The sequence below is a fragment of the Podarcis filfolensis genome (assembly GCF_964270895.1).
Source record: "Podarcis filfolensis genome assembly, chromosome: 7".
NCBI classification, from domain to species: Eukaryota; Metazoa; Chordata; class Lepidosauria; order Squamata; family Lacertidae; genus Podarcis; species Podarcis filfolensis.
In genome coordinates this window covers 46,045,512-46,071,508 of record NC_139603.1, presented here as the reverse complement: position 1 = coordinate 46,071,508, position 25,997 = coordinate 46,045,512, and the positions used below count along the sequence as shown (strand labels likewise).

The window sequence follows — 25,997 nt, the reverse complement described above, 5'->3', positions numbered from 1 at the left end:
ATATAATGTTTGTGCCTGGGGAGGGAAAATGGGTAAAGAGGTAATGATAAGGACAGGAAAAACAGACAGAAGTGGAAGACAATGTGCAGATAGTGCTAGCAACCCTCAAGGGCCACGGTTTTGTAGCCAATGCAACAAAAAGCAACTACATCCCTTGGGATGTAGCACTTGGGAGCCATCAAAATCAGTCATTTGCTGACTTCTGCTAAGGATATCATATGTAATGATGTTAGCTCAGCTGTTGAGTTTGATGGCATTAGTTATAGGGATCACACCATGGGCCAGACACCACTCCTGACCCTCCTACTATACAAAGACATCATAGCCAATTGGAGACATTGTCAGATCCTCCTGGTGGCCTACATCAAATGGCCCTTTTGGTGGTGGGGCAACTCCAGTGCACCTGATAGCAGGGGTTCCCCTAAAGAACCTACTGCCCCTATCACAATGGATGCTAGCCCCAGGAACTGGAAAACCCACTAGGGGGCCAGCATATCCAGAGCAGGAGGACCAGGCCAGAAGCCCAGCATTCTTGTCAAGTGACTGGAGCTGTGAGTTGCCCACCTGATGCTGAAACACCTCACCCACACATTGCTCATCTCTGATGTTCAAATATGGATAGACAACACAACCATGGAAGTCCACATTACAGGTAGGAAGGAACCAGATTGTTGCCCCTTCACCTGGAAGCCTTCCATGCACTAGACTGGGCAGTGATGCATCTGACTTAACTCACATTGGAGCATATCATTGTAGTTTCTGGTGAAGGTTATGATTTTATAGGAATTTATAGACTTGTTCTGTGTTGCTTGCTTTATTGCTTTGTTTAATCATATTTTAAACCTCTCTGAGATATTGCCTATACCTGTCAGGGTGCTGTCAGCGACTCCCAGCTGATTACTTAGAGAAGGATGAAGACAAGGAGAAGTTTTTAAAAGCCCTTTTTTATTTCAAACTTTACAGAGGGAGGCTATAGAACCCAGCCTCTGGATGGGGAGGCGGTTTCCACCACTACTCCTCCTCTGCCCAAATCCCTGACAATACCTGAAAAGTATTTAATAAATGTTCAGAATGATAGAAAAATATGCAGTAAGTAGAAAATAATGTTCCAGTATTTTCTATTACACATGCAACATTGTGTCCTGTAATAAAGAATGTCTGAATGGTTAGACATATTATTGAGCACAATATGATAGATTTGGGTTTGATTTTTTAATTTGCAGACTCTATACAAAACTCAGGTTAAAGAACTTAAAGAAGAAATTGAGGAGAAGAATAAAGAAACCCAGAAAAAAATACAGGAATTACAAAATGAAAAGTAAGTAAATGATAGAAGCACAATCTCTCCATTATTAAGCACCTGCTTATTTTAATTAGAAAGTGAAGCATGTACTCAGCCCCTCTAATTGTGGAGACATTTCTGCTTCATGTTTCTCACGAGAATGCATACAGTGTGTTTTTAATTTTGCCTAGAAATAAAATGTTATCTTCATAAAATAGTAGGACATTACATATGCTAGAAGTGTAGATATACAAGATTGTACTTGAGTAAAAACTGTACATTTTTATTTGTTTTTACTCCCAAGTTAGTAGAGCAGAACAGCATATTCTAGAATAGTGGACACAGTATATGTTGACACAAATTTTAGTTCTGCAAGCAAATAAAAAATACAAGTATCTAATGATTGTAACATACAGAGGGACATGAGAAAAAGACCTTGCTCTTTCCCCCTGCAATAGGACCTACGTTGTCTGGAACAGACTTTTTGTTTTATTGTGTTTTATTAAAAAGACAACATGGCTCATATTTTGTTTGGAAAAAGTATGTATAATTTATATGCTACATTTATTTCATACCTTTCCATCAAGGAGCTCAAGGTAGCAAATATAATTCCACCCCATTTTGTTTTCACAACAACTCTATGAGATAGGTTAACCTGGGAGATAGTGACTGGTTCTCTGTAGTCTTGGTCTTTAAACACTACACATTACTACTTTGGAAAAAATATTAACTTTTTGTTGTAGAGAAACTCTTGCTGCACAGTTAGATCTGGCTGAAACAAAAGCTGAATCTGAGCAGTTGGCCCGAGCTCTCCTTGAGGAGCAGTATTTTGAATTGACTCAGGAGAGCAAGAAAGCCGCATCACGAAACAGACAAGAAATTGCCGACAAGGATAATATTGTAAGCCGGGTAAGTTACTGTGCAATAAACACATTACAAAATATCTTGCTATCTTGTATCAAAAACATATTTGAATCCTCTATTTTATACTGCTTTAAAATATTATTCCAGAGGTATGTATTGCTCTGATGTGCACTGGAAGTTCTGTTTTCCGTAGTGGAGAATGGAGAACACATAACAGGGTTAACTCCCTTCCAGCCAGCCAGTAGTGCTTTTCAAGTCTTGACCCTGCCTCAGAGAGAGTTAACCCCTTCATGTGTGCTTCCATTTCCCACTGAACAGAAGGGCACTTCATGGTAAGGCTAACTTTCTGATTTCAGTAAAGGGAGCTGAGGCATACATACAAAGGGCTACATATGCAAACTGGTTCCTTCATTGAAATTATAGGAAAAGCCATTCCATGCTTTACATATGTGTCCGAGCTGTCAGGGGTGCTCCTCAGCCATAAAAGTACCGTATTTTTCCATCTATAAGCCCCCCCCCATGTATAAGACTCCCCCTATTTTGGGGAACTTCGATTTAAGAAAATGGGGGGAGATGGCCTCCGTGTATAAGATGCCCCCACATTTTTGACATTATTTTTAAGGGGGGAAAACCTAGTCTTATACATGGAAAAATATGGTACATGACACACCTGTTTAGTGTCTAGGCAGCTATTCCAGGTCTGTGCCTTGTGGAGCAGTTGCAGCAAGAGGGACCATGCCTCTTCCACCAGCTTATTTATCTTCCCCAACAGGCTATGCACACACTACTGGATACTATACCTGTGTGTGAGCTGCCTCTGCTCTTCCTGCTTCAATTCTCTCCTGGTTTTGGGAGACATTGGTGCAGAAGAGGGTGGAAAGCACCCAGCCCTTCACTTGCCTGACCTGTCTTTTCTTCCTCTCCCTCTAGCTCTGAAGCTTCCTCTGCCTTTGACTCTTTCTTCCTGGTTGGTACAGGTCCCCACAAATAACTTTCCCCTTTGCCCTAGTCAGACTCCATCCACTCCCCCCCTCCCCCACCCAGTGCACACTTGTCACCATCCTGCTAGTTCCTGGCAGTTCTCTTGCCTTGACATACAGTAATACCTCGGTTTTTGACTGTCTCCGTTGACTAACATTTTGGAACTCGAACGCCGTAAACCCAGAAGTAAAGGCTTCTGTTTTTGAACACACCTTGGAAGTCGAACGGGAAATGCAGCTTCCGTCTTGAGTTTTCTGTTTTGAGGCTTCCATTTTGAGTTTTGAGAACTCGTATGGTCTTCCAGAACGGATTAGGTTCGAAAACCAAGGTACCACTGTATTTGAATCAGTGTTAAGTTTTCTAAAGTTTCTTTACATAGCAAAGCACTGTATGTGATCTTTTCGCACATCAGAAAATATGTCTAGTAGAGAAAAGATCTGCAGAAACTAGTCCAGATTTTTAAAAGGATAAATTATGAGATGACAAATGGTTACTGGTCAAGTGTTTGTAATATTGATGTCAGTGGTTTAACAAAGCCTTCCCCCTCTCTTGCTTAGCTTGAAGAAACAAATAATACATTAACCAAGGATGTGGCATTTCTAACAAAAGAAAATTCTGAACTAAATGAGAAGATTAAGAAACTGGAGGAAGGTATGTGATAATTTCCATATCAATGGCCATAAAAGATTAATTTTGAAATATATCAAAGTCTTTTATACATGGAGAGCAGTTCTTTTTTCAGTGGGTTAGGTCCAAACATCTCTTTCCACAAACAGAAGGGCTCCTAGTGTCTGAAGGCAGGAAATGCACCAAGTTGAGGAAGTACTGTAAGTGACTTGAAGTCCTCAACTCCAGTCTATTTCCTGCCTTTGTCCGAGGTGGTCTTTGGTGTTAGCCAGGGGTTGGCAAGGTTTACCTCACCTGGGCCAGTTCACTCCAGTGGAGATATCTCTGTGGGCTGGATCGCGCACACGCATGAGAGCGTGCCCGTGATTTTCGGTGCCTGTGTCTGTGCAGATGTGATTCCGGCGCTGTGGAAGTGAGTCCTTGCGGCTCGGTTCAGGGGCAGCTTGTGGGCCAGTTAAACGACCCCCTTGGGCCGCTTGTGGCCCATGGGCCTTAGGTTGCAGACCCCTGGTGTTAGCTGTTGCTCTTGACCTTTGTGAGATGGCTGTATTCTGTTGTTTGTGTCCCTTTTTGCTAGTGGACTTCTTCTGTAGGCAAGTCTAGAACTGGCCTGGTATGTCCTCTGCAGTAAAGTGTACAGTTTAACAATCTCTGTTCTGCTAGAACATGAGCTAAAAGTTGGAAATCTGTTAGAGTTTGAGGTATGGAGGAGCCATGCTCTTTATTATAAATGAAGATGTTTAAGAAGAATTATTGGCAGTATCATTTAAATCAGGGGTGGCTAACCTTTTGCCCTCCAAATATGGCTGGACTAAAACTCCCAGGAGCCCCTGTCAGCATGGGTAACATTCAGGAGGTTACAGGTTACCCACCCCTGATCTAAATTGTTTCTATTAAAAAGATTTTGAGTTATGAAAAAAGTGTACTTAAATTTCTCAATTACCATCCTAGATGGTAATTTTCTGAGGTCTTAGTTTTTATATAATATCTAGAATAGTTTCTTCTAATTTCATTTAGGCACCATACCAATCGATAATTTGATTGTGTTCTGCCTTTTTGTAATTGAAATTTGTTTTTTTTTTTAATTGATTGTTTTGTTTTTATGTGACTCATCTTAGTGGAAAGGTGGGATATAAAGCTTCTCATAAAACAATAAATAGGGTGGTGTCTGACTAAATCATCCTAAGAGTACAAATATTGAATCATTCCAGAATGAATATGCACTGGCATAACCATTTGGTTACATTAATAAAAATTAAATAATGATTGATGGGGGAGTGAACCAAGTAAGGTGCAGTTATTTCGATGTCATAAAAGGCCTTGCTTAACCTTAATTCTGAATATTGTCAACAGATTATATATTGAAGAAAGAAGAAGAAATAAATACCATAAAAATGCAGTATGAAAAGAACTTGAACACTGAAAGAACCCTTAAAACACAGGTATTTGTCTTTTCTTTTGATGCTGAGTTAAACTACATTCTGATAGATTTTATTAGCCCTTCATATGTTTTGCTGTTTTCACTACAAACAAGGATGAAAGGTTTCAGTTATGATTATACACCCACAGCATTTCCCCATTCGTCTTAGCTGTGGTCCTACAAAATGTGTTATCAAGGTTAAACTTTGTCCAAAATATAAAAATCATAAGCAATCATCACAATAAGACAATTACATAAAATATCAAATAAATGAACATTTTAACAACCAGTATGAAAAGTAACAATCGGAACCAGAGTTCCTCAGTTCCTTTTCTGTATCTGTAAAATGGAGCTTAGGCAAATCTCTCTGGGCATCAAAATAAACCACAAGGCTGGCTGCTTTGTGGCATTGTAAAGCATAGACTTTAGTTCTCTGTTCCTGCAGAACTGAACTGGTTAAAGGGTCTCTGGTAGTAAAGCTGGGAAATGCTGTAGACAGTGTTGGATTAAATGGACCAATGGGCTAGTTCAGCATAAGGCAACCGCTTATGTTTATAGGGTCATGCTATGGTAGGATTTCCCTACATAGTTCGAGAAGAATAATGGGTTAAATGGCTTAGACCCATAGAAATATATGAGATCCATATATTTATTTCACTAATTGATAATGCTTTATAAAATGTTTAATTTGTGAGGAAGACTCAAATGTTATCATTGGTTAGAATAATTCCAAGAGGTTGGGGACCATATATGTGCTTCTTTTTTTATGTCTATTCAAATTTCTGCATATTTGTTTGATACATAACAGGCTGTCAACAAACTGGCTGAAATTATGAATCGCAAAGATTTTAAGCTAGATAGAAAGAAAGTAAACATGCAAGACTACAAGAAAAAAGAGAAGGAAAATCGGAAGTTACAGTTGGAACTTAACCAAGAAAAAGAGAAATTTAATCAGATGGTAATAAAATACCAGAAGGAGCTTAATGAAATTCAAGCGGTAAGACCTTTTCCCTTTTTTCATTTGGGTTTATATAGTCCTGTCAAATACATTCACTGATGGTTTTCTGCTTTAAAGCTAACATATATGAGAATAAAATGGTGTTCAGGACTCCGCTTGTCTGTCTAAACTCTTCTGTGGAGTACATTGTTCAACTAAAGAGTTTTCAAATGATTACTGTCATGCACGAGAAACTGGTGTTAAACCTGACCAAAAACTGGAAAATCTCTCATTTAAGAGACTGAAACTGGCCAGTGATGATATTGTATACTAGTAAATAATTTTGTTTCTGCAAGGTTGTGATGATAGATCTGCAAGTAATGAACATTTTGTTTGGCTCAGTTTGAATTTTAATATCTCATGTTCTTAACAAATTAGTTCATACAAATAATATTCCCCACATTTTCTACTGAATACAGCAAATTGCGGAAGAGTCTGCACATAAGAATGAACTTCAGATGCAGTTGGATAGCAAGGAAAGTGATATAGAACAACTGCGCAGTAAAATTAATGACTTACAACTAGGCATGGACTCAACTAGTGTTGCCAGCCTTCCGCCAGATGACACTGATGGGAATGTTATAGGTAAGAGGCATAGATGTTTCGCTTACTATTTATGCATCTTGTTCACCAGGCTTTCTTCTCTATACAGATAAGCTATCACCTTTTTTTTCTTGAAAAAAACCTTTGGCTTTATTATTTTACATTTCTTTTGTAGATAGAGGATAATATGGTTTAAAGGCAGGATGCAGAATTCTCTGCATACTTCTCTATAGAGAAAATTTAAAAGCTTGAATTCCCATTTAGATAATTCTTTAGTATGCAGCTTGCAAGTTGTCATTTTTTTATACAGTGGTTGTAGATGTGATATCTGCATTTACCATCATTGTTTAGTTAGAGTAGATTTACTGTGGATTATATTTCATTGCACAAATAATTAACAAGTTCACTTCCCTACATGTACTGTTGCAGTAGAAAAAAAAGTAGGTACAGGTCTTTTAATACTATGTTTTGTGATATGGATTTTAACAAAATCTTAATTATATTTATATGTATGATCTAACTACTGCAAAGTATAAAGCCCCTGACAATTGTAAAGCACCTATTTCTTAGCTCCCCTTTTACAATTACTGTATATCAAAATAACTGACACATCAAGATTGAATTGTTTTCTGATTCTTGATAACAAAATTACCTGGGATCATTAATTGGGGTCAGTTTATATTATTTTATGCTTTTAAGATGTCTTTTAACTGATTGTTTAAATTAATTAATTAAATTAAGTCTGCATCACAATAGCAGACTTCCACTCATTTTCATTTCTCTTCTTGCGCTGCATGCCCCCAAAATCTGCTCTGGAGGATCTCCCAACTCTCTGGAGCAGACTTTGAGGGGGTACAGAGGGCTGCAGGGTGGAGAACAGGAAGGTGAAGTCACATTGCAAGTCCTTTCTGCTCACTCACAGACAAAAAATAAGAATACTAAAAATGAAACATCTTAATTAATAGACAGAATGGCCGAGGGATTAATTACCATTTCTTACTTGGTTGACAGTTCTATTTAAAAAGTATTAGATAGGAAAACCTATATAACAGGAACCCGGAGGTAAGGAAAGATAGGAAAAACAATATATAGATTATAATTTCACATCAAAATCTGTAATGTGAACAGTTCAAGTTTTAAAATGTAACAGTTATTCTGCTCATTTACATGTGATTCACCGCATCTGGCCAGATTCTATATCTCTAGTCTCCAGTGAAGTGCATTTAGGATTGGATTCCTAGAGACTGAACACACAGCTATCTTTTCTGACTCCTCCACCAGATTGTTTATCTTCTTTAGCCCTATTCAGAAGTTAGACATGTGCAGTGCTTTATTTGAAAAAAATGAATTGCCGGTACACCCACCCCTCACCCCTTTGCCTGCCTCCTCCTTCTCCGCCACTGCTTCCCACCCACTGCCACCCCCAGAGGCATTTTGGCGTGACCTACCAAAGCAGGTCTACCACAAAATGGTGCGGCTAGAGTGGCCCACACAGCAAGGAAAGGAGGAAAAAGAGGTGTAGGTTGTTCTAGCCATGCCACTTTGTGGTAGAGCACAGCAGTCCTCCTCTACCACAAAGTGGCGTGCCTGGAGCGGCCCACTAGTCAAGGAATGGAGGGGTCAGAAATTCAGCCGCTCTTGCCACGCCACTTTGTGGTAGACCCACTTTGGTCCAAAATGGCTGTGGGGAAGAGGTGGAGGAGGAGGCGAAAAAGAGGTGGCGGTACAATGTACTGCCGCATACTGCCTAAAAAAACCAACCTTGACATGTGAATGGGAAGCAAGGTCGTGCTGAATATCTGAAAAGCTCATGCACCGACTTGGTGTATGCTGAGTATTCCTGCCTCCTGGTGTCTGAGCATACAGTGTAAATATATGTTGAGACAAAGTCTTTGTGTGTACAGTTGTATGTGCAAAGAATTCAGCACAATCTTGAACCTCAGTTATGAGGGGTTCCAGATCACATGGAAGTCAGTTGTGTGCACAAAGGCTCCATCCACACAGATATTTGTGCTGTATGTGCAAATGCCAGAGGGCAGGGCTAGTTGGCGCACATGATGTTGGGGGGCACAGCTACTTGGCACAGCCCTGCTCATGCGCTGGGTTCATGTGTGAGCAGAATTTATGAATAGTGTTATGTATTGTGTTCTTTAATGGACTTCATATTGAAAAGCAGCAGCTTTCATTCCTAACTGCGGCTTGCTATCTCTTCCTGTCTTCCTATCGTGATATATAAGCATCTTTCCAGATAGTGGTTCTGCATACTAAGAATTAATTCAGATTGGAATCGGTGTTCATTTCTTTTGTTTATAATGTGTTGAGAGTTTCAGTGGGGAGTACAGCTGAAAGTAAAGAACCTCAGCCTGGGCTTAAAAGTCCCACTTTAGCCTAGACTCACTGTGTAATCAGAGGTCACTAGCTCTCAGCCCCAGTACCCTTTCATTAAAATTGTATCCAGTAAAAAATGATTTTTTTACTGCTAGGAGCCAGGTGAAAACATTCTTCTTTAACCAGGCCTTTGGCTGTTAAAAAATCTATGGACTTTTAAATGTGTTTGCCTGTGTGAAGATGATGATGATTAGTATTTTGTGTTTTTATGTTGTCAACCACCCCCCCTATAATCTGTGGATGAAGGGCGGAATATAAATTTAATAGTAATAATATTTTTCAGTCAACACTTGGTTCTGAAACAGTACCCTGAATTTAGGATACATGTGGCAGGGTTCTCTCTCCCTGCCCCAGGTTAGAATATCACCAGCTGGCAGTTACTTGTAATGAAATTTGGCGTTACAAACATCAGTCCTTTTTATAAGCATTTAGAGAACCTTTAGCCTTTTATATGATTATGTAGGAATCTTACCACAGACTAAAAACTGTTATATGAAAACTAAATAAACTGCTTCTCTCTTATTCTTTATATCTAGCTGATTCTTCCTGCATTCCTTATTTATTTCTCTTCTATTCTTACCTTCTGTGAGTAATGGGACAAGTGGGTACTTTGTGTTTGCTCTCCTGCTTTTTTTGTTTATTGTGAACTGTGGCTTTCAGTTACTATACGTTTATGCTTAGTATTTCATCTTCCCTTTCCTAGTGTTACATTATATTTATGTTAAAAATTTTAATAATACTATGATTCATGCTATACCACCATTTTCAGACCAAAGTCTGGTCTGGCTGTTTCAAAACTTTGCCATTGAAACAGTATTTGATGTTACCCTTGTAAACCCTTTTGCTGCTTATCCTGCAATAGGTTTATTGCCATGGAAAATGAATTTGTGACTAAGCATGAAAAATGCTTCAATCCTGTTTTTTATTTAGCTGTGGCTTTTATTCCTGCTTCAGCAGTCTATATGGTAATTGCTAATGGCTGCATGAAATTTATTTTCTTACAGTTCTCTGTTATTAAATTGTTGCCTAATATGTCCCCCAACAGAGTCAAGAATGGAGGGCTGGCTTTCAATACCAAACAAAGGAAATATAAAACGTCATGGATGGAAGAAGCAGGTATATAAGAATTCTATTTTCTTTTGAAGCATAAGCCAAATCAGATATTAAATTATACAGCTTACATCCAATGCATGGGTAGAAAATGTTTGATGCTTACTAAGACACACACACATGTTGAAAAATAATTGGTTATGTAAAACCATTTATGCTGTACAAAAAAACAACAACCCAGGCCATCTAGTTATCATTTATTCTATCTGCATATTTTTGAAAACAATTTAAACTGAGTAAAAATCAGTATATATGCATCATTGGTTTTATCCTAATTTATTAGTGATTAATGTTGTCTCTGGGGTTGTTCACATGTCACCCCCCAATTTCAGGCTTGTGTACTCCATGCTCCCTATCTTCCATCCTTCCCTCCCTTGTGTTCATAGTTATCTGAGTTTGAGTGAGATATGGCAACTTATCCTTTGCACCAACTAGGATCAGAAGTCAAGCTATGATTTTGCATTACACCTGAACAGCCTCTCTTTTTATCCAGAGAAATGACGAGGTGGAGAGAATTGCCTTTTATGTATTAACAGTCTTTTTCCTTTCCCTCTTTTTCAGTATGTTGTGGTCAGCAGCAGAAAGATTTTGTTCTATAACGACGAACAGGACAGAGAACATTCTAATCCATCCATGGTATTAGATATAGAGTACGTACTTCTATTATCAGTTTGAGATAACAGAAGGGAATTTTCTAATTTAAAAGGTTTAATTTTTATGGGTCTTTAGATACAGAGATACATTTTAGTTTTTGTCAGACTGGATAGGCTCAACTATTCAGAAGAATGGTTCACTTGAGCATGTTGAATCCTTTAGTGAATAGAGTGGCTCCATCATTTCTACAACTTTTATATGTTCACATGTCACACCAGATTTTTCTGCACCAAAGATGTATGTGTGAACATCAGATGAACACTGGATACACTTCTGTGATCCCTGATTCAGCTGCATCTTCCTGTTACCTATACTCTGTTACATATACGCACACTTCTCAATAATTCTTTATTTTGTAGGAAATGCAGTAATGTTATGTACTTGTAGCAAAATGGATACTGATGTTAAACAGTAGGGAAATTAATTATAATCTAATATCTGCTTAGTTGTGATATAATTATTAAAACAGTGCAATGTTTATTTGATTTCAGAAAATTGTTCCATGTGCGACCAGTAACACAGGGAGATGTCTATAGAGCGGAAACTGAGGAAATTCCTAAAATATTCCAGGTAACAGCAACTGTCATATATTGATTTGAACATAGTTTCTTTAAAAAACTTTGTCAACTTTGAAGAAAAATGTATGAAATACTACTATATGCCTTTCTTGTTCTGCTCAGATTCTATATGCCAATGAGGGCGAGTGCCGAAAAGATTTGGAAGCAGAACCAGTTCAGCCACCAGAGAAGACAACCTTTCTGAATCATAAAGGTCATGAATTCATCCCAACATTATACCACTTTCCAGCCAACTGTGAGGCTTGTGCCAAGCCCCTCTGGCATGTATTTAAGCCACCACCTGCAGTAGAATGTAGGCGATGCCATGTTAAGTGCCATAGAGATCACTTGGATAAAAAGGAAGAATTAATTGCACCATGTAAAGGTAAGGTGACTATATTTATATTCGAATTCAGTGCAGTTCTATCACAGGGGCAATGCAAACTAGGTTGATTAGATTAAGGGTTGTCTCTGGTGCTCTTCATGTGTAATTCCACTGGCTGAATGGGACTTCCATTTTTTCTCCTCATCTTGTGCCCCCACCCTCAAATCTGTTCTGGAGGGTCCCCCAAACCCCCACAGCTGATTTTGAGGACATCCAAGTGCTTGTGTTTATATGAAGTTTTAATAAAAGTAACTTGAAAATATATTGAAATATGCTGAGTGACTGTGTAACTTTTAAATCAGTAATCTGTTTTAAATTGATTAACCAATTAAGCAACTAAGTAAAGATAAAGGGACCCCTGACTGTTAAGTCCAGTTGCGGGTGACTCTGGGGTCATGTGGCCAGCATGACTAAGCCGCTTCTGGCAAACCAGAGCAACACACGGAAACACCGTTTACCTACCCGCCGGAGTGGTACCTATTTATCCACTTGTACTTTGACGTGCTTTCGAACTGCTAGGTTGGCAGGAGCAGGGACCGAGCAACGGGAGCTCACCCTGTTGCGGGGATTCGAACCGCCGATCTTCTGATCGGCAAGCCCTAGGCTCTGTGGTTTAGACCACAGCGCCACCCACGTCCCTAAGCAACTAAGTAGTGCAGTTTTAATTTTGAAAGATATGAATTTCTTTGCTGTAAAGTATGTATCTAAGTGCTACCAACCATAATACATTATTAAAATCATATAATTGTAGAGTTGGAACAAACCCTGAGGGTCATCTAGTCCAACCCCCTGCAATGCAGGAATCTCAACTAAAGTATCTATGACAAATAACCACCCAATCTCTTATTAAAAACCTCCAATGAATGAGAGTTGTTTGTTCAATACTTTCATTAGCCAATCAGTGGTGATGTTTATGTTATTATATCTTGGTTTTATTTAACAGTATTCTTTTTTCTCATTAATAGTGAGTTATGATGTAACTTCAGCAAGAGATATGTTGTTGTTAGCTCCCTGTCAAGAAGATCAAAAGAAATGGGTTTCTCATTTAGTAAAGAAGATCCCCAAGACACCACCATCCAGTTTTGTTCGTGCTTCCCCCAGAACTCTTTCCACAAGGTCCTCAGCAAATCAGTCATTCAGAAAAGTTAAGAATGCGTCTGGAAAAGCTAGGTGAGATGTGAATGGACTAAGTTTAAATCTTTCTTTTTTAAGAAGGAGGGTCTGCATATGAAATAACTCACCTACCCAAAGATTACTGTGTTGACTAGATTCACCGCTTACAAATCTGATTAAATCTGGTTCCTAGTTAAGGGCATTTACTAACTGGAGATACTGTCTTTTTAAATGCAGCAAATCTTACTTTATTTTCGTTTAACAAGCAGCAGGAATTCATATCGATGTAGAATGATTTATTGAAGTCATTTGAAAATCCTAATGCATTTTGAGCAAATTGTTCTACGATGGGATTTAATTTTTAAAATAAACATTCAGTTTGTGAACATAACATACTTATAATTTTTATATTTGTAAATATTATTAATATAAAAATTTCAACGCACTAAAACAATTTTAAGTCTTTAAAATAGACATAACAAATCTACCTTACCTTTCCATCTATGCCTTTCTAGCTGATTGTAACTTGCTGTCATATCAACAAAGGAACTGGTGGAGGTTGGGGAGGTTCAGAGTCTTATATAAACATCTATTTTTCAGTATAATCAACTGGAATTCTTCATGTACCTATGGTGATGTTCATTTTTACACAAACTTCTCTTAAAAAGAGGAATGCACATGTTAGTAGTACCCTTAAAATGCATTGCTACTTGTTTCACCAGGTTTTTGCTTTATTGTTGCCTTATATTTTGCCTTGTATTGGGTTACTAATGGAAGTTTGATCTTCAGTGTTATATAACTCTGTGCTCCTCTTTGCTGCATTATTCCACATTCTGATCAAAGTTCTCAGCAAAGTATCCTGATAATAAGTCATATCATTGATGTTGGTAAATATTCCTCCATGTAATCCTTAATACACTGTGTTTTATTTCTAGCATGCACAAGCCATTTATTTAGCCCTTTGTGTGAAAGTGCTTTCCAATCTTTAATACTTTGCTCTTTTTTATGGCAAAAAATATTTTATGTAGATTTTTAAAACCATAGGTACATTCTTAAAATGGTATTACACTGAAGAAGGCAACACATTTAAATGGGGATAATATTGGGGATGTGCACTGACCAGAGGATTTGTTCAGCCCGTGATTCAGCACTTCAGAAAACGTCCACCTAAGTCCAAAGTACTTTGGAGGGTGCCCAATTTGTGTCAGTTCCAAGTCTGCGCCAGAAAAAAAGGCTTCATCAGCTCTCCCATTTGCTATTGAGAACTCAGAAAAGAGTTCTAAACTGGGCAGAATTTAATAAAGGTTTTAGGTGTGCATTCCTAAAATCCTTTGGCAGAAACAATCCTGCAAAATCTTGTGAGGATAACTGCAGTGGTTTTCCTACAGGAGGAATCATTACATTTTTGAGGTGGTGTAAGAAAGCAATCACATTAGTCTTCCCTACTGTGGTGGACACCCAGGGATGTATTTATCAATCCTTTAGAGTTGATTTTGGAGTGGGGGTAGGGACTAAAGTGGTGCCTCGCAAGACGAAATTAATTCGTTCCGCAAGTTTCTTCTTCTTGCGAGTTTTTCGTCTTGCGAAGCACGGTTTCCCATAGGAATGCATTGAAAATCAATTAATGCGTTCCTATGGAGACCACCTTCAGACCAGGTCCGGGGACAGTCTGTCCCCGGACCTCTTCTGAAGGCTGGCGGGGGGAGAAGGACTTTTCTCCCCACCGCCAGCCTTCAGAACAGCCTTCTGAAGGCTGGCGGTGGGAAGAAAAGCCCTTCTCCCACCGCCAGCCTTCAGAAGAGTTCCCCCAGGGCTGCCTAGGCTGCGGATAGCAGCCTGCTGCCCTGCGCGAGGGGCGCTCTGCTTAAGAGCGCCCCTCGCGCGGGGCAGACATTCGCAGCTTGGGGAGCCCTGCAGGAGTTCCCCGCAGGGCTCTCCAAGCTGCGGATAGCAGCCTGCTGCCCCACACGAGGGGCGCTCTGCTTAAGATACTGCACACAGAGCTGTAATCAAAATGCTTTGTTTCATTGTGTGCCTGCCCAGTATGCTGGGATATTGTACTTTCCCCACCCCAAGCCCTCCATTGTTGCCTCCTAAGCTGCTATTGTGTATCTTCTTCCAGCAAGAGGAACGGGAGCTGTCTGCTGTAATGCCCTTGAAACTTGCCCCCACTCAGCTTTTTTTTTTTTTTGCAGTACAGGCAGATGGCCTAGCTGGGATCCACTGTCATCTCAAACTTATCCCAGATTATGCTCTGCTACTTTCTCCTTCTTATGGTTCTGCCAGCCTTGGAGAGGGTGGGGGAGAATTTGCATCTGCTGTGTATGTTGTCACTGCTCCTGCCTGCAAAAGTTTCAGCTTCGTGGGAGAATAAGTTTTCTAGGCAGCACTGCCTCTACCTCTTCCTCTACCCCAGTGGGAATCACCATGTGGTTTTCTGCCAGTACCAAGTACGGGCCTGCTGATCAGACATGTAAGGGTGTGGCTATGTTAAATGTGTCTATTGTTCTGCTTCTTTGCTACCTATAACCTTTAGCCCAGTAACACACAACAGTATGTATGTAGAAAAGAAGCACATAAAAATGCAAAGCACAGAGTGAATTGAATCCAACTAACATTAAATCCATTGAAATAAATGGACATGAATGATGTAAATCCATTTATTTGAATGAATTGGTTGGATATGGCTTGTGGTGATACAGTGTGTACTTCCGGAAATCACTAGTACGTATGATGAAAACAGGCTCAAAAGGACAGGAAGCAACCATTAACAAATATGGAAAAACAGGGAAAATCACTTGAAGATGGGCACATATGGGGGGGAGGAGGAGGGAGAGAGAGAGACAGAGAGAGAGAGAGAGACAGAGACAGAGACAGAGAGGTTGAGTGATACTTAAATAAAATTACTGTGACTTAAAAGGAACTGCTTTTCTCATCTTTTGAGTGACTGAAAGTGTTCAAGTGGGTTTGGCTCCCCCTACTGCTCAAAGGCAGGGAACATTGAACTTTAGAGGAAGTAGATGGTTTTCTCCTTAGGCTTCAGTTTGCTTCATGTGCAAGCTTAAAAAAACACACACACACACAAATTATACAACAACAAACCACTGCACCAGAAAAAGCTCACTGAGTACACAGCAGAGCATAAGACCAACCTTAGGAACAAGGAAACCTAGTATGGCAGCTGAAAAAAACATTTTTAAAAGGGAATGGCACCTTGAAAACTTTAGATCATCCAAGGACAAATACCTTTCAGGTGAGAACAATTGTTCCTTCTCCCTTGGGTATTTAAGGTCTTCAAGTAGGATGTTGCTGTTCATGCCCTTTGACCACAAGGTGGCACTAAACTCTCAGACCTGCCATTCAGGTAGGAACCAAGAATTCTCTCTCTCATTCCATCTCTTTTATCTTTGTGTTACAGCAGCTTTGCTTCATGAGTGCCTCATGCAGGCATTAAGTTGTGATTGTCGTAACTCATCTGCTCATTTTGCCGCCTAAACATTAGAAATCATATGATTTCAGTTAAGTTTAATTATGAGTTTCAATGTTAACTTTTTCATTTAAGTTTCAAGCCATCTTTCTTCTAGGACCAAATATGTTCGCCCTACTCATTTGTCTCCCTCATTTCTGACACTTTCTTATATACATCTTCATTTGCGCTTCCCTACATTGTACTAAAGGGTGGCACTGTGGGTAAAACCTCAGCGCCTAGGGCTTGCCGATCGCATGGTCGGTGGTTCGAATCCCCGCGGCGGGGTGAGCTCCTGTCTTTCGGTCCCAGCTCCTGCCCACCTAGCAGTTCGAAAGCACCCCTAAGTGCAAGTAGATAAATAGGTACCGCTTTATAGCGGGAAGGTAAACGGCGTTTCCGTGTGCTGCGCTGGTGCTGGCTCGCCAGAGCAGCTTCGTCATGCTGGCCACGTGACCCGGAAGTGTCTCCGGACAGCGCTGGCCCCCGGCCTCTTAAGTGAGATGGGCGCACAACCCTAGAGTCGGATACGACTGGCCCGTACGGGCAGGGGTACCTTTACCTTTTACATTGTACTAGAGGTTTTTTATTCTTTAGCTAAGCTCCCATATGTGGATGGCATGCCTGGGAGCATGTATGATTTATATATGATTACATTAATGCTGAAAAATATAGCTCTATTTCAATATAAAATATATCATAGAAGATACGTTTTCTGATTTCTGGGAGAGAAAAAAACAATAAAGATGTGATTTGGAAGCAAAAATATATCAGCTAAATATACCGCTGAGTCAACCACTGGAGTAATATAAACATAGATGCTAAGTTGTGCCAGGATCAATGCTGGCATTCTGTATAATTTTTGCACATTCGTTCTAGTTTTACATCTTTTCTTCATTATGTATCCTGAATACTTATCTTCATCTTTCTATATATACCTGTGAGTACATATATGTCTTATATACATCATTTAGCCAGATAAAGAGCTACGTAGCTTCACTTTGTCAATTCATATTCATAGCTGTTTCTCCCTTATCACCATTGTCTTCGGAGGAAATTCAGAATGTTGATTCATTTTAATTAGAGAACTTTGTGTTGTCCTCACCATTTCTTTATAAGTATTTCTTGTCCTATTTCACTGGGATTCACAGTCTTTCTAGTCTTGGACAAGGGTCTTCAAGCATGAAATCATCTGGCACTGACCCTAGTGATAAGCTTAGCTTGCTTGTTTCATCTCTTAACTCTGATTGCTATTAAACTAGCTTTAACTGTAGTAGAAATTATCAGAAAGGGCAGAAATATATTTGAAGTTTAGAGACCATTTTCATATTTTCACATTCGGTTAGGTTGGTGTTTATCAACATCCATTCAGACAACTTGAAACATTCAGAAAATCACTAGTAGAATAAATTGAACAGAAATGCTCTGATCTTGCTCCATCAGCACTTCAGTATTGCTCAAGTCAGCAAGATAGATTTAAATGCATATTTGTTTGGAACTAGGGACTAAGATACACAAATACTGGATGGAAATATGAGGCTGTATGTTAATTTTAAAAATAAGACCTCTAAAACGTTTTTCTTGATGGTTGCTCCTATTGAACATCCCAGAATATACAGTGGTGCCTCACAAGACGAAAATAAAGTCTCTTCGTCTAGCGGTTTTTTCGTCTTGCGAAGCAACCCTATTAGCGGCTTAGCGCTATTAGCGGCTTAGCGGCTATTAAAGGCTTAGCAGCTTAGCGGCTAAAAGGCTATTAGCGGCTTAGCGGCTTAGAAAAAGGGGGGGAAGCGAAAAAAATTGCAAGACTCGCAAGACGTTTTCGTCTTGCGAAGCAAGCCCATAGGGAAATTCGTCTTGCGAAGCGCATCGAAAAACGGAAAACCCTTTCGTCTAGCGGGTTTTTCGTCTTGCGAGGCATTCGTCTTGCGGGGCACCACTGTACTAGGCTGGGGGTGGGGTTTATTTTATTAGCATTGTGTTATGATGCTTCTGGTTGTACAATTTTGTTATGGCTGCCTGAAGTTTAGGCTATCTTGAGCATTTTGAGAGCAGGGGAAGAAATAAATACATGTTTAGAGCTAGTTAATACATTTTAGTTTTGTAAAATTAATTTCATTCCTCCTGGAGCTATTTTAATATCTGTTTATTTCCTTGTCAGTGATTTTTATTTTCTGATGGATATTTCATTCCTTATTTCATTTATTTAGCATGATGTTATAATTTGATTATAAATACTAAATATGTGAACAGTAAGAAAAGATACACTGTATATCATTTATCAGAAATGCATATATTTAAATAGAAGTTATGCAGTGAACAGTTGACTCAGACAGAAAATAATATCTCTTTCTTCAAAAACAACCATGATCTATAGTTTTAGAAATGCCAGTTCTTTTAAAGATTTTCTTTTATTGCAAAGTAACTTGGCTATACTTTTTGAGCCTTCATCTGTGAATTTCATTGCTTGGGTCCTGAACATTTAGAAATTAGAGTCTCTTTAATCCTTAATTGAGAGGCATAAAATTTCCATTTAAGTAGAAAAAGGGGAATTTTCTTCTTGTTAAAGCAATTCATTTCCCCCCTCTTTCTTTCCACTGTTTTATTAGAAACTTTGGTCTAGGTCTTCCCTTTTATTTGCTATTAGCATTCAGATCACTTCTCCTAGAGCTCCATTTTTCGTATAGAGTGCACAGTGAGCCCTCAGCGCATCGAAATAGTCGTGAAATGTTCATTTCTAAATTTCAATAGGTCAAAGGAGTATGGATCTGTGGGGGACATTACCCATTCAGAAAACTCAAGTTACTGGTGAGTAGCCTTTGCTTTTGAACCCACTGCTACTTGTCATGTGACAGTAGTAAGAAAGCAGAATTGCTTTCTTCTAGTAATGAAGAAGGAGCTTTCTTAGAATGAGAAAACTATATTATTTCTCAGAGTGTCATTTTGGACATGTCTGTGGCTTTCTTTCTTAGACCTTGGATAACATTTGCTCGGATTCTTTGTCAGCTCTATGCTTTCTGGTCTTGATACTGTTGGTAACAAAACAGTATGCATATCCTCATAACACAATTATGTTGTGTAGAATATGCCATGGTGGTGGAATCCATTCTTGGAATAAGTACATTTCCCTCATGTGCTCTCTAACACTTCTCTATTCTGATGGTGAAGGGGTACACTTTATTATCCACAACAGCCTAATTTGAGAAAAGTCTGTGTTAACTTTGGACAGTGCTAAATATATTCATTTCCTAGGTAACAAAAAATCTTCAAAACAAGGGATTGGTGAAAATATTCTCATTTGATGGCAGTTTCACAAGATTTCTTTTAATTTTACTGCCCTAATATATTTCCTCGAGAGAACAAGTAAAAAGTATATTCTGCTACATCTTTATTTATTATTTGTTAGTCTTATTTAGCCTGCTTTTCTTAAGGAAGGCCAGAGCAACTTACGTGGAGTTCCTAAGCATTCTCCCATCCAAGTACTAGACTTGTGCATCTTTATCAATTTTGCATCCTCATGTCACTTGTTGGATCCAATATTTTATAACCATAGATGTCCTTGACATTTATTTCACATTCTTGACGTTAAGTAAGTTTGCATTATAACTGCTGCTCTACAAATCAGGCCATCCCCAATTCAGATCTTATCCCAGTAGCAACAGAGGTAATTCAGTTGGTAGAGGATGAGACTCTTAATCTCAGAGCCTCACATTGGGCAAAAGATTCCTGCATTGCAGGGTTTGGACTAAATGGCCCTTGTGGTCCCTTCCAACTCTACAATTCTATGGTTCTATGGATCTTCCATGAATTCACTAGGTGGCCTGAAGCAAGATACTCTTGCGTCTTATTGCAGGGCTGTTGTAAGGATTAGAAATGATAAGTAAGCAGGCGCTGTAACTCTTCCAACGGTTTGGCTTCAACCCCAAAGGCGCAATCCTCTATTGTCTCCTGATAAGACAAATACCAACAACCAGCAAAATTATAAGTATTGTTACTTGCCTTCTGCTAGCTGGGTTATGGCTTCTGGTCAAGGCAGGAACAAAAGCTTTGGAAATAGGCTTTTGCTGCCATGATTCTATACTCCAGTTTGTTTCCTGCCTTCCTCGAGTTCAGTACGGTTTATTGTTGCTCCAGCTTATCCTTCTCAGGCTAGTGTCTGTGTTTTCCCCCTTCTTATTGCCCTTTCCCACCAGCCTCTGTTTTCCAAGATCTTTCCCTCTCTCCCATCAGCTTTGTTTCTGGTGGCTTAACATCTATGAAGCTGCTGTGGTCATCAGGGGATTTGGAGCAAAGTGTCTCTTTTTATGTAACATCTGAATCAGGAGTGACTGTAGAGGCTCTGGACCGCTGTTTGGGTGCAGTGGGGGACTGGATGAGGGCCAATAATAATGTGTGAGAGTGGTTTCTGTGTTTGGGTTTCCTTTTCTGGATGGGATTACACTTCTGAAGGAACAGGTATGTAGTTTGGGGGTACTCCTGGATCTTTCTGTGTTACTTGAGGCACAGGTGGCTTCAATGGTAAGACAGATGCACCTGTTTCCAGACCTAGATAGCTTGGCAGCTGTGATCTTGACATTGGTAATCTCAGATTATTGGAATGTGCTCTATGAGGTTTCTCTTGGGCTTAGTCTGGAAGCTGCAACTAGTGAATGCAGCGACTAGGTTGTTGACTGGGGCACACCACCAACACAATAGAACATATTTGCTGAGAGAGATGTACTGGCTGCCAGTATCCTACAAACTGAAGTTCCAAGGTTTTGCTTTTAGTATTTAAAGCCCTAAACAGCATGGGACCAGGTTACTTAAGGGACTGCCTTGCCCTATATATCCCTGCCTGGTAACTGGGTTCCTGAAATGGAGCACTCCTGAGAATACTGCATGCCCCAGAAATGTGCGTAGTGTGTACTAAGAACTGGGCTTTTGGTGTTGCAGCTCTAGCCCTCTAATGTGTTACAAACAGAAATTAGACAAGCACCTACCACCTTGATATCTATTCATATATTTTGATTTAACAAGGCTTTCCTTGAAGTGTGACCCAGTCAGTTTATGGAATATTGATTGTATAATGGTAGAACTGGTTTAAATTGCTTTTAGTTTACCAATACCATATGTTCTATTTTATCTTACTGTACACCATTTTGGTAGCTTTTCATTTTGAAGCAGTATAGAAATGCTATTAAAAACACACCCCAAAACAAACTTTGATCCTAGATTAGGCACAGCTCTGTGAGTTGCACTAATGAATAAAGCATATATAAACATATTCAGGATTCTGTATTATTTCATTTATGTTGTGATATTACCAGAAATACTAATTATATTTGAATATCTGAATCTACGGAATGTATAGTGAGGTTTGGGCATAATTCTTTACATCCAGATAAGTGAATTTTCACATAGCAAGTGGGTGGGTAGTGGGACCTGTGTGTGGTTTGCAATTGATAGCAAAGTTTACATTTTTACCATCATACCGTGAGAATCTGCTGCCAGTTGCAGCTTCTCAATACAAATGCACACAGTAAAAAAAACAAAAACATAAAAACCCCCAAAATGTTCAGTATGTACATAGGATAGTCTCCACTAATGTTCCATTGTATACAGAATATCGAATGTAACACTGCTCTAACATGCCTCTGGTTCATTAACTCCTGAACAATATTTTAAATATTGTTGACCTGTTAAACTAAAAACGACATAATGAAAAATGAGGCAATTCTAATGGTGTCTTTTCCTTTTTTTCTTTCCAGTTAACAATATATGCCGCACTCCATGGAATCTGGCTGAGTCTGAGAAAGCTGTGCTTTTTTCCACCATACAGGGCAGTGCAGACTGGTTGTTTGTTACAATGCAATTATCACAGGCTTCAGGGCTAAGACTGCTATTACTCTCTCCTCCTTGCTTTGGCACAAAAAGCACGCTGAGGGTGTCTTATTGCGGGTTTGCCTTAAGGTAGATTAGATTAATTATTACTATGTAATGCAAGTAAAAGCAAATAAAGCTTAGCTAGAAATAAGTTTAAACTGCTGCCTTTTTGGATTTCTAAACAATAAAACCGCCAGCTAATCATGATGGAATGCAGTGAGCTTTTCTTGTATCAATGAGAATAAGAGGACTATTTACCCTGTGGGAAGGATATTTATATCAAGATAAGCACACAAATATGAGTATAGAAAGAAGGTATCTCAAACTGAGAAGGACTGAATTTTCTTTGAAGACTCGAAGTTGTGCAGAAAACAGCAAAATTTGCTTGAAAACAAATATAATCACTTGTGCCTTTTCTGCATTGTTGTTAATGCTAATAATTCATCACGACAGCTCAAGGTGTTAAATATTTTGCTTTACAAAATACTGATTCTGCATATTTGTAAAGGGGGAGAAAATGAGTAATTGCATGTAATCTATGCATTGTTGCCAAGCCATACAGAATTTTACTTCTAGAGGCATTAGAAACTAAGTTAAAACAACCAAGTTTGGAAGCATATTTTGGTACATATTTTTTTCTATAATTTGTATAACATATTGCATTAACAATTTGAAGTGCTAATTATAGCAAATACACACACCCCACAAAATGTATGCACTGTTTGAAATGTAAATTATTGTTAGAACACTTTTAATGGATGTTGCCCTTTTAGTGCCTTAATCTGTTTTACTGCCATGTCAAATAAGTGTAGAAATCTCAAATACCTATTATGGGTCAGTGGTTTTATTGATCAAAGTATTGTAGAAGCTAGTTCCATTTTCATGTGTACAATTTTAAATGAAATTGCCTGTTACCAAGAGAGATTTTAATCATAAATACAAAAAGTAACAAATGCTTGTACCACGAATTTGAAACACCTAGAACACTTTAAAATTCCAGATAATACAGGAATTGAGTACATTTTAAGCTCTTGCTTTGTAGCAGGAATATTATTGTGGTATGAACAGTATGGCTTATTTTATTTTTTAACCAAATACCTCTTCAGTAACTTATAACAGCTTTGCAGTTGTGTATTAAATAAGAAGCACTGGAAAACTGATTCGTCTACATGACGATTTGCATGTTTAAAGTGGTATTGAAAGCCACACTAATAGATATGTAATAAGCATATCTGTTATTACTATGGTAATGACTCGTGCTCATTTAATACAAAATAAAACTAATTTATGGAAGAACTATTTTGAAAATGACTGTGGTATTTTTCTCCAGAATACACTTCTTAGGAAGTTTGGGAAATTATGATGCTTTACAAACAGATAACTGTCAACATATTTAAATCTGATACAAACTTGATAAATTTTTTAAATTACATTTTTATAATGTCATACTACATTTTAATACAGGGTAAAGTAGAAAAAAATTCATAGGACTTTGAAGAATTTATTTTGATATGTGAATTGTTAAATCCCATTTAGTAAGCACATAATGACTTTCATCAAAAGGAAATTATACCAGGTACACAGCTCTTAAAAGAGAATATTTACATATATTTTAATTTATAATTAAGTCATGATTAGTAGTAAAAACCTGTCAAGCTTATTCTGCACTCTTTGGAAGTCAGTGATACTGTGCTATCCCTAAACAGAAGTAGCATGGACTCTTAATTAGATGATGAGATGGGGATGACCAGAGAAGACTGACAACAAATTAAGAGTTGGGTTGTAGCAGGGTGACCATGAGGAAGGTCAGAATTGTTCAGGAACAGATTTTCTTAAATCGGGCCTTGAGGAAGGAGAGAAAAATGGTTTGAGGAAGGAAAAGGAAAGACGGAATGGAGGGCAGCATGGCATAAGCTGCCAAAAGCAGCAACTGGGAGGGAGAGACAAAGGAGAGAAGGCAATAGATGAGCTTGTGACAGCCACGGAGTAAGAATTGGTGTGAGAGGGAACAGGCAAGAAGAGGTGGAGCAGAGAGGTTGACCACTGTAAGTTCTTAAAACTGAACAGGGAAGCAACACTGGAAATAAGTGGGGGCTGATATGGCCAAAGTGAAGAAAGGATGAACCCACCTTAAGGAGAGGAAAATGGAGAAAGGCCAGCAAGTGATTTGGGCAGATAGTGATTTTGGTGCTTGCTTCCCCTGGTTCAAAAGGTGCGGGTTTTTTATTCTGTTTTCTTGATTAAAGTTGTATAATTGTACACTGTTTCCATGAAGATGGATAGAAAATAAATGTTTATTTACAGATGGGTATAAGCATTACCTGTAAATGTGCAATTTACAGCCTTTTTGCCAGATTAAAATTTTTGGTAGAGGGGATGAGGGGTGCCTAGGAGTGAGGATAAGAGAGTACTCACAACCATATATACATATGGTAGCTTAATAGCAACAGAACTAACATAGAATTTGATAGGAGAGGGAGAAGGGTATTGATGCAGAACAATACTGATCCTTGCTGAAAGCTATGTGGTGACATTTCATGTGTGTTCACCTGTTACATTCTGGAGAATTATGCCTAAGCCCCAAATTTAGGGTGCCCAATTGGTTTCATCTCCAGGGCATATTGCTATATTCAGGAATCAATTCCTATGGTGGGTAGATGAACCTGTTAAAATACTGATTCCTGCCCAGTTCTGAATTTGGTATCAGGCCTCTCCGCCACGCAATGTCATTATATTGTGAGTTAATGTTCCCATTTAAGTTATGTATTGTATCAAGATCTGATATATTTTCTCAGTATTGTTTGTTTTCACTGTGCTGTTTTGTTCTCTGGTGTTCCTCAACCCATATGTATATATCTTCTACCTTATCAGTCCACTTCATGAATCATTTGGAGTAGCTGTTGCCTGTAAAACATTATGCTGCAATAAACCAATGAGTCTGTAAAATGTCACACAAGTTCATTATCGTTTCTTTAGAATGCTATGGTTACTATTCTGAATGAAGTGTGTTCTCAATAATCAGAATAATAAACATCTGCTACATATATGGTAATTCTTAGACTATAAATTTTGTAGGGGAAAAGAAAGTATGGAATGAAGAGAACAATTGGAAAAATCACCTATTGATAAATATTAATTGGGCCTAAGAGAGTGTAGACTTTTCTCAACCCTCTGGAGACAGAAGGAGGAGATGGACTAGAGGAAATTCTTACATTGAGAGAAGGCTGTTGGAAGATTTAAAGCTGGCAGTTCAGTGATTCCAAGACTTACTGTTCTACCTACTCACAGCCAGGTGCATGAGGTGGTCACAGGATTACTCAGTACTTTTTTCTGGGGGGTACGCAGGGGTATGCATACCCCTAAACATTTTGTGAATCTTTGTACTTTTGTCCATTTACTGTATTTATTTCCCCCGATATGAACTATAAAATGGTGATTTTCAAATGAGAATACCCCTAAACTTTTTTTTTTTAATAAAAAAAAAGTGCTGGGGTTACTGCCAATAGACTAGAATCCCTCTTCCAATATGTGGCATGCAAATAATTTGACACTGTAGAGCAGGCCAATGTGATGCCCTCTAGATGTTGGACTACAGTTCTGATCTTCACTGACCATTGGCTATGCTGGTTGGGGTTGGAAGTTGCATTCTAACAATATCTAGGAGGATACCATGTTGACTTTCCCCTGCTGTAAAGGATCTGGATTCTTCTCTGTGGGAGGCAAATCTGGACATTGACTGTATTGAAGT

The 25,997-nt window shown here is 38.8% G+C and overlaps 1 protein-coding gene across 2 annotated transcripts in view; it reads left to right on the top strand.

Moving 5' to 3' along the window:
• The window catches only part of ROCK1 (Rho associated coiled-coil containing protein kinase 1), a 59,464-nt gene extending 34,259 nt beyond the window's left edge, over positions 1-25,205 (top strand). Inside the window, exons 22-34 of one of the 2 annotated variants that reach the window (XM_083622416.1) lie at positions 1,224-1,318; positions 2,026-2,191; positions 3,685-3,778; positions 5,108-5,196; positions 5,983-6,171; positions 6,591-6,756; positions 10,148-10,218; positions 10,774-10,862; positions 11,358-11,436; positions 11,547-11,808; positions 12,774-12,978; positions 19,139-19,195; positions 22,135-25,205. In XM_083622416.1, the coding sequence (XP_083478542.1) occupies positions 1,224-1,318; positions 2,026-2,191; positions 3,685-3,778; positions 5,108-5,196; positions 5,983-6,171; positions 6,591-6,756; positions 10,148-10,218; positions 10,774-10,862; positions 11,358-11,436; positions 11,547-11,808; positions 12,774-12,978; positions 19,139-19,195; positions 22,135-22,138 (1,566 nt within the window). In that variant the 3' untranslated portion in view covers positions 22,139-25,205. The remainder of the gene's footprint in view (positions 1-1,223; positions 1,319-2,025; positions 2,192-3,684; positions 3,779-5,107; positions 5,197-5,982; positions 6,172-6,590; positions 6,757-10,147; positions 10,219-10,773; positions 10,863-11,357; positions 11,437-11,546; positions 11,809-12,773; positions 12,979-19,138; positions 19,196-22,134) is intronic. The other variant, XM_083622417.1, reaches the window with a different exon arrangement.
• The last annotated feature ends 792 nt before the right edge of the window (positions 25,206-25,997 follow it).